The sequence below is a fragment of the Strix aluco genome, chromosome 2, assembly GCF_031877795.1.
Source record: "Strix aluco isolate bStrAlu1 chromosome 2, bStrAlu1.hap1, whole genome shotgun sequence".
NCBI classification, from domain to species: Eukaryota; Metazoa; Chordata; class Aves; order Strigiformes; family Strigidae; genus Strix; species Strix aluco.
The window spans coordinates 64,139,403-64,148,861 of NC_133932.1; the positions used below are offsets into that span (position 1 = coordinate 64,139,403).

General features: G+C 49.6%; 1 protein-coding gene across 1 annotated transcript in view; it reads right to left on the reverse strand.

Annotated features, from left to right (window-relative positions):
• The window catches only part of GABRG3 (gamma-aminobutyric acid type A receptor subunit gamma3), a 335,936-nt gene extending 329,851 nt beyond the window's left edge, over positions 1 to 6,085 (reverse strand). Inside the window, exons 1-2 of the mRNA XM_074816909.1 lie at positions 5,718 to 6,085; positions 2,118 to 2,266 (exon numbers count right to left, since the gene is read on the reverse strand). Coding sequence (XP_074673010.1) covers positions 2,118 to 2,266; positions 5,718 to 5,770 — 202 coding nt within the window. The 5' untranslated portion in view covers positions 5,771 to 6,085. The remainder of the gene's footprint in view (positions 1 to 2,117; positions 2,267 to 5,717) is intronic.
• Positions 6,086 to 9,459: the final 3,374 nt, after the last annotated feature.

The window sequence follows — 9,459 nt, forward strand, 5'->3', positions numbered from 1 at the left end:
ATTTTCTTATTGTACACTCTATGTTACCTGGTCCACTACTTTTTTTCCTAGTGCTTTAACTGCTATGCATTATGCTTTAAGTGATCTGTATTAATATGGAACCTTCAGTGCAGGAACACAGTTCACTTGCCAGGACAAGTCAACCATCTAGTCTGGAGGATAATCTTCTCCCAGATGGAAAGGAAGATGTTCTCACGTGCAAGGCACCAGCCAGCAATTCAGGGAAGTTAGATATAATGCCTGATTCTCTAACTTTCCCCTCATGTTCTCCTTGACAAATGCATGTCCTCCGCTTCAAAAGGGCAGTGTTATTTATCTGCATCAAAGGTAGTAGAGGAGGGAAAAGGGACCAGCGAAGGAAGCCAGGGGTGAACTAACTTCTCAAGCATCTGAACAACACACAGCTCAAGTTCTGAAGTAGCCAGATTCCTATCAAAGAGAAAAATGGCCTAGGACTGAGATGCTTGATAGAAATAGATAGATGTAGTTGAGAACTGTAAAAATCTCTGTTTGGTAGGATATATGAGGAGCTATGTAATTTAACTCTTTTCTATAAAACATGATTTATGAGAGTTTGTGTAGACACAAAAGGAATTATTTTGGTAACAATGATTTTCCAGTGCTGTAAGATATATCTGACCTCTACTGATTTTATGGCAACTGACAGGGGGACTTTGAGTGATTACTTTGCCCCACATAGGCATAACATAATTTACTCTGCCTGAAGTCAGTGATCTGAGGACATGGTGTACAAAGTAAAATAAAAAATTGGTCTGAGATTGTTCAGATGTTGATATGGGTGGGGAACTGCATTAAAGCACTTCTCCATCAGATACCAAAGATCGGCTAAATCCAGTATGATAAACTAAGTAGGGAGAGAGAGAGAGAGAAATGTCACTCTGTGTTAAAAACAGACACATCTATCAAATATGATCTTTGCAAATATACTATGGAAAATCAAAGTAAGAGCTATTAAAAAAAAAAAAAACCACCCCATTTTATTTCATACTGCAGCATAGGGTTTTTTTCTGGAACTATAATATTAATGTGTAGTTATGAGACACTTAATAATTGTAATGGTGAATAGATACAGATGGTTCTTCCATGTAAACTGACCCAAAGGGATCCCCTAGAAAGTATATCAATACGTGTGCCACCAGCAAATACAGTTTCACTTATAATCAGTAAGAATTCCCCCTCTAATCTCTGGAAAAATTTAGAAAATTATATTAGGTGGTTGTTTTGAGCATTCCCCATTCCCAGTTCATTCTGAAGTATATGCAAGGTATATGTAAATGATAAATTGTCTCTGATTTCTGTCAAACAAACTTGCCATGAACAAACTAAGCAGCAGTTGTGCTATAGCCATTTTGACCTAAGGATGCAAACAAAGCAAACAGGATATAACCACAAAAGGTAAAAAAATACTGGTTTGAAACACACAACCTCATTATACAAATTAAAGAAAGGAAAAAAAAAAAAAAAAAGGAAAAGAGCTCAAAGTTGTTACATGCAGGTAGCTACTGGCTCTTATGTACATTTCATACTTATATGTAGTAGTACTGCCCACAAGACACTTCTATCAGATTTCTTCTGCAGGTAACATGTCTGCTGGTTTAAGGAGGAAAACAGAGTTGCCCTATACACAGGTAAATCCTAGTGCCGCCTTCTCATCACTAAGGAATGTAACTTTCATAATGACAGTTTGAAGAAAGTAGATGCACATTCTTCTCTTGCTGTGTCCTACTTTTTGTTTTTAATATGTTCAGTTTTTGATCGTTTCTCAGAATGTGAGTTTGTCATATGCATGGACTGGATGACAAAAGAGGTAAGTATGTTCCTAACTCTGCCAAAGACCTGCTGAATACTTTAGAGCTAGCCCTTCCATATCTCTACACAAACTGTGTACAAGCAAAACAGAGTTCAGCACCTTAAGTTACCACCACACCTTCCCATGAGAATTAGCATTTTTTAAATATTGACTTGGAAATGAACTTCAGCCAAAAAAAAAATAATCTCCACTTTCCCAGACATTTGTGCCCAGTAACCAAAATATAACAATGTCTTTTCTGCACCCATAGACGCTTCCCCTCACTTGTACAGAAAGTAGTACTTACTTCCAATATCTGGCCGTAGCTTTTTGTCATACTCTCTCAACAGCTTGTTTAGTATGAGAGTCACATCTGTGTCTTGTGTTTTTGGAGCTAAGACCCATTTTTGGTTAGTTGTTCCGTCTTCATATTCATCCTCTTCAACCTTTCTAGAACTGCAATAACAAATCAAACAAATAGATGTTATTTTACATAACTAAAATCTGAATTTACATTCTGGGTAAATCTCCACACTCATCTAAAGAAGTTTTAGATATCTCCTTTGGCTTTCATCTACCCAGCCTTAGGCTGTTTTTGCAACAGGATGTTCCCATTAACATTGTTGAGTATCTGTGGATGGGTCATGATTGAGAATTGTTTAGAAATTGTCTTCTGCTAATGTCCCAAAAAATTATACTCTGGGTATAGTTAATACAGCTATCAGAGTAGTATTTTATATCCTGTGTTTTAACCAACCTATCCCAACTAGTTAGTTTACAAGAGTGAACATCTGCAGTATTATTTTATTAATACATCAAGACAACTGATTCATCTCTTGCACAAAGGCTAATAAGAGTATTAAAAATTCAGATCTTTTAATACTTCCTGATCATTTTATCCTATTAATAAATTATTATATTCTCAGTGCCTGAATTTCAGAGTTTAATGTATTACAAGGCTTAGAATTAAGAGCTTGCTCCTTGAATTTAAGACAGATTATCACAAGCACACAAATACATTTCATAAATTAATCTGAATTTCCCTGCAGTTTGAATGACTTTTTTTAAAAACAGTACTACACCAAGAGTTGTGACTTCTTTGCTTCATAGGTGGATTATTTTTATTTTAAGAGTATGCTAATATGAATGTGGTGAAACTACAGTTTGCCCAGAAATCACAGCTAGAGCTATTTTCACACAAGACTAATTTCATTTGTGCAGCTTTTTGTGCATGAACAGTAAAATGTTGATTTGAAGATGTATCTTTTGGTATCTTAGAAACCAAAACTGTTTGATGTCTCTCACTGAAGAAAATCTATGACAGTTAAACTGAGATGAAGTTCTCAGGAGAAAAGACAGCCTCAGTGGTGGAACCTTCAGCAGAAATGTGTTGCTTCGACCTGCAGTTGCCCTGGTAATACAATATAATTTTGCAGCCTTTTTACACAAATGTCAATAATTATGCAAGGTGCAAAGCAATGGAGAATCAGGCACCAGCCTTGTTTATTCATGGGATGTGCTACACGCATCAGAGCAACCTCCTTTCTCTCCCTCTCCTTTTCTCCACAATGACACTAGTGTCTTTTAAAGTATCTCCGATGTCTAGGAGACTTGAAAGACACTCTATAGTAACAGAAAAAAATGAATACAAGTATAAAAATTTAATCACAGAGCATCATCAACCCTCAACGTTGTTTGTAGACCACCATTCGAGCATTTAATGAAACTTTTAATTGAAATTGCTCTACAGCCAGTATGCCCCTAAGGATTAGCCATGAATCACTTAACATGACCTCACAAATTGCAACTGCTCTAGGTACAATTTCTGTATAAAAATCACTTTGAAACCTGGTCTCTGAGGATTTTCTATAGAGAGCTCATATAACCAAGTTGCAAAAGTAGAGAAAACTTAGAGGAAATTTTTAATAGACAACCATCCCTCCTCTGTTAGTGAGTTGTGTTTTTAAAAAACTTGATCTTTTTTGTATGATTCACCCAATGAAGATTAAAAAACCCCAAGAGGACTTTTTGTGCGTTTTTTTCTCCCTCATATTCATGACAAGTCCTGTGTTTTAATACTGCAGTTACAGAACCATTCTCAAAGGAGGCACCATCTCCAAACATACATGGCTGTTATTTCAGAGCTGAAACGCTGCAGTGGTGCTGAATTCCCGATAGGAAAAGAGCACAAATCATATGCCTTTTTCGGCTGCACCCACCACAACTTTACTGGATGCATTCAGACTGCACGTGGAAACAAGAACTGAGTTCAGATAGGATCATGATTCCCATTTCAGGGAGCTGCTTCTTTAAAACCAGTCACTAACAAGAGTCTAAGCACTCGCAGACCTTTTAAATCGCCTCACTCTAGCAGCTTGTTTCCTAGAAAGTACCTCCAAATCATGTAAATTCCTACCTACCTTCTAGATTAAGACTGGGGGTGGGAGAAGTTTCACTAATACAGTGACACATATTTTTCAGGGCATTTTGTTTTCTTCCTTAAGAGTTTGTTATTTCACTTCCCTTGCTTATCTCTACACAGTTAAGCTCCTTGAAGGCACTTGAGGTTGCATTTTCACCTGTAGCCTTACTGGTGACTGCCAATTCCCAGCATATTCCTGTCATCCACAGAAACAAGCGTGGGGTGATGACAGGCCATTCTCAAATTGGGGAGGAAGAAAGGCTGCACACCTTCCCCAAACTCCTCAGGGGCCACTAGTTTTGATCCTGTGGGGAGCCAGAGAGGAGGCAGTGCATAAACTGCAAAGAAGGAATACTGGAAAACCCTGAGAGGTTTCCTGCAACATGCATGTCCGGGACTTGCCCTGGGCACTGGCATGAAAAAGCCTGTAGGTCCTGTGGGGATTTGGGAGAGAGATGCCACTTGGGTATGGGGAAGGGAAGGGAAGGGAAGGGAAGGGAAGGGAAGGGAAGGGAAGGGAAGGGAAGGGAAGGGAAGGGAAGGGAAGGGAAGGGAAGGGAAGGGAAGGGAAGGGAAGGGAAGGGAAGGGGCCTCTGAGCACGCCTGCAGCCCGGTTTGTGGTGGATCCTGCGGGGGGGACGCTGAGGTGACACCTCTGCCAGGGTTATGCGGAGGGGAGCCCTTCCTAGTACCGTGGACAATCACCGGGACCGACGGCGAGCCTGGTCCAAGAGGTCACAGCTGCAGCTGCCAGCTGTCCCCTTCTGGCCCCTCACCGCCAGCCGTTACCGGAGCCCCGCCGGGGAGTCCCTTCCCGCTCCTAAGGCAGGGGCCAGGGGTTCCCCGGCCCGGCCCTCCCCGCCACACGCGCACCTCCCGGCCCCCCTCCACGCCCGCCGGGCCGAGGCGGTTAAGCGTGGCCGCCGCCGCCCTCCCCCGGGCTCCTCGGCACCCCCAGATGGTCCCGGCCGCTGGGCTGACACTTCCCGCGGCTGCCCTCTCCCCCTCGGGTCGGCCCCGTCCGCGGGGCTGCCGGGGGTGGGGCGCGGAGGGAAGCCGGGGCTGCCGGCCGCCCCGCTCCCTGAGGGGAGCCCGGGCAGCGCCAGCCGCCGTCCCGCCGGGCGCCGGACCCTGGCAGCCGCCGGAGCGGGAAAACTTTCTGCCAGGCGGGCTCGGGACAGAGCCCTCACGGGCGACCCCCGGCTTCATGCGGGGCTGGGAGGGACGGCGGCGGGGCCGGGAGGGCCGGCAGCAGCGGAGCTTCAGCTGTCTGGAGAGCCAGGCAGGACCCGGGAGGGAGTGGGGGAAGCCGCGTTTGGGAATAAAGCCCCGGCACGGAGAGGGGAGGGGAGCGGGGGAGCCCGCTGTCCTTCCCAGGCGCCGAGTATTTTGCAAACTCCAGCGAGCGGGACTCCAGCCCGCAAACCCCGGTGCGAGGGGAGAGAGGAGAGAGGGTGGGGGGAGGCGAGGGGAGCGCAGGCTTACCAGGCGTGAAACACCGACAGGAGGAAGAAAACCGGCAGGAGCTTAGCGGACATGATCTGGGCAGCGCTGGCCAGGTGAGAGGTGCGGCAGGATGAAGGAAATGTTGCAGGATGTTCACATGAAAGGGAGAATGAGGCAATGAGATGAAGCTCTTCGCCTCTCTTCCTTTGTATTCTCAGCTTTATACCCTGAAGAAAATGCCCCCTTTCACACCGCTCCAGGAAGGGAGGGGGGAGGCGGAAAAAAAAAAAAAAAAAAAAAAAAAAGAAGAAGAAGCGGAACAAGGGGGAAATCCCCAGCGGAGAGGCTGCCAGGGCCAGGTATAAATCAGGCTCCGCGGTCTGACAGGCGCTCAGCGGGCACCGAGCTGCGGCGCTTCCCCTCGCTGGCAATCAGCTGCCGGGAGCAGCGGCGCGGCCTCTGCCGCTCCCCCGGCTGGCGCTGGCCGTGCCCCCCGGGCTGTGCACAGCGCAGCGGAGCCCGGGCCCCGCCGGGCCGCGGGAGGGGCGGACCGGGCCGGGCCGGGCGGAGGGCGGGCTGGGGCAGCGGGGGGGAAGGGGCGCACTTCGCCCCCCCCCCGCGGAACGCCGGGCCCGCGGCCAGCCCCGCACCGGAGCGCTGCCGGGGGCCGCCCCGCATCGGGGAGCGCCTCGTCCCCGCCGCCTGCCCAACAGGTACCCGCCTCGCCGGCAAAGGGGGGGAGCCGGGAAGTGAACCCTGCCCCCGCCCCGGCACACACACACACGCACACGGGAGAGGGGGAGCGGCAAAGTCGCCAGCCGCAGTCAGCCGGCGGCGGGGATTTCTCCCGGCCATCACCAGCCCCATGCCCCGAGTGGGCTGCGGCGCCCGGCGGCAGCATCCCCCCGCTGCTTTGGGGGGTGCCCCCACCCCCAAACCCCGCACTCACTTGCCGAACGGGCCCCCCGGGGCGCGGGAGCTGCTCCCTTCAGACGCAGGGAGAAGAGGGGTCGGCGCTGCTTCTCCCGGGGCGGTCGGAACCAGGGGCATTCCGATGTACATACAGACGCGGATGCATGTAATCGGGGCGGCTACAGAGAGGGACGTACAGCTCAGTCTTCCCCAGACAGATAGGGAAACATACCTAGTGCAGCCTGTTTGTATATGCCTCTGTATCCAGCTGGATGTATGTAGAAGTTTGCATGCACTGTACGAATGCATGGATACACGTATATATGCATAAAGTATGCCTGAAAAATGTATACACAGAGAAGAGAGGGAGATGCGGTAGACCGAGCTACATGGATTTGTGTGTATTTGGGCAACTTTAGAATAAATGAGGATTTTCTGCTGTGAGAACTCGGAAATGTGACGGCAGCCAAGTGTATTCAAAGCAAATAGAGTTTGGGTCTGGACATCATGTGTCTTTCTACTGCACAAAGAACAGCACAGATGTGATTTTTAGGGACTTCAATTCTCTCCGGGTGCGTGTAGCTTTGCACCAGGCATCAGGGCAATAAGGATATATTTCCTTCAGCTTTCAAAAGGGGAGATGACAAAATGTCACTTACATTACAGTAATCTGGAAACAAAAAGATCAAGTACAAGGAGCGATCGTTTTACTGTGAACAGAAATCTCGGAAGCATAAATCTTTGCTTCCTCCTCCCTTAGACATAATTTCCAAGTTCTGGGGGAGTCGTTTTTAATTATGACATTACATTAAAAAAAAATTCTGCTGGAAGATGCAATCTTGCTTTTAGAATAACTCCTACATGATGACTAGAAGAGTTGGCTGGAGAGAATTCTGTTCCCGAAGTTATTTATCGGAGGAACGAGACATCTTGGGGAAAATCCGGTGTGAGCCAGGCAATTAGTTCCCAGTCATGCACTTCAGGGTTTTTTCAACCTAAACGTCTCTTTACTAGATTATACAGCAGTTCCTTCGTGTTGACTTTGGCTAATTGCAGTTACTGTGAATTGCTAATAACCACTTGTTACAAGACTTGTGCTCTTTTCCGTCGCCAGCAGAGAAGTGCAGGTGGACGCCAGACCGCCTGCTGCTTTGAGAAAATAACGGCCGGAATATCGAAGGGAAAGGAGAAGGGATGGGAGAATGGAAGGGACAGCAGGAGCTCGGGGGTTGCCAGTTTTCACCAGAAATAGCTCTGTGAAAACGCGCCTTACTTCAGGCGCGGGCCGGTTAAACAGCACGCCGATCCGGTGATGTGAATTGAAGTTTGCAGAAACACCGGCGCCGGGGGGCGGAGGGGGGGGAGGCGGGACGGGGCGAGCCGGGGGGCCGCCGCCTCTCAGCTACGGCAGAAACTCCCGCCGGTGGCGGTGCCGGCCTCCGCTGCCCGGCAGCTCGCTGGGGCCACGAGCGTTTTCAGGCACCGGAAGATTTTCTGAAGGCTGGTGCTTATGGCAACATCACTCGGGGCTCCGAGGTCGCAGTACCCATGTCCCGGCTGGCAGTGCCTGCGCGTTTGGGAAGCAAGGAGGGAAGCGCCCTGCGTACAGAGAGGGGCTCGCCGTCGCCGGGTACCCCCGCGCTGGCCACGTGGAGGAAAATGTGTGTATTCACACACACACCCACACTCAAGCCGAATAACTAAAAGCCTAGCTCCCCGCCGGGGGAGCCCGGCAGAGCAAACTGCTGGGGAGATGCCGCCGCGGTCCCGGGCGGAGCGGGCTGGGGCTGTCTGGGCCGGGGGTGCTCTGCCGGCAGCGGTTTGGGGCGGGGGCGACCGGGGCCGCCTTCCCCTCTGCCACTGCCCGGCTGGGCGGCATAAGCGGCCCAGCTGGTACCGTGGCAGAAACACCCGGAGGAGAGACGCGGCGGCAGCGATTTTGCAAAGAGCGACGGCGAGCCCGGATCCGGTGCCACCGCCCCGGCCGGCGAGCCGGTCGCTCGACAGCCCTGTGCCACGGAGACCCCCGGTCCCCTCCGCTCTCGGCCGGGGGTGGCTTTCTGCAGCGGCGGCTCCGCCTCTTCCCGCCGCCCGCCGGCCCCGTCCCGCCCCCGCCGCCTTCCGCTGCGGCGGCGGGATCCTCTGGCGGCAGCTGCGGGAAGCGCGGCGGGACGGGGCGGGACGGGACAGGGTTGTCTGTGTCCCCCCCCTCCCCGCCTCCAGCCAGCGGCAGAGCACTCGTTGCCCTTGTTCGGTGACCGTGCGCCGTTACCGGTGCTGTATGTGGTCGGCAAGTCACCCAGCCCTGCGGGAAAGCCCTCACAGTGTTAGACAGACCACTCCGCTCTCCCCTTGAAGTGTGACGGCAAGCCCCAGGGCTCGAGCGGAGCTTTATGGTTCAATAATTATTGCCGTCTTCTCCTCAGGCTGTAAGGAAAAAGAAAAGGTGGTGTTTAAGATTTTCTTTCTGTTGTCCTCGGTTGGGTATGTGTTAAGGCCAAAGGAATACTTTAGCACTACTCTTTATTATACCTCATCCCTCCATCATTTCTAGTTTTCTTTCTTCGTACTCACATGCTTTTCTCTTTTATGCACACTCTCTGCCTTTGCTGAGCCTTTTCAAATTGTGTATGCAGGTAAGGATCGTGATTATCCAGCACACATTTTAACAAAAGAACATTTTATCATACCCTATAATGATACTAAAATGTTTATATTCTCTAGCACAATAAAATGGATCCGTTTTTTCACAGATGGCAACTATATTTTCAACCTGAGGGATACCAAAGGGATATCTTTGTGATATTTGTTATGTGGGGTGGGGAAGCAAAAGCCTCCAAAAGCAGCTGTGCAGGTAGCCAGGGAGCTA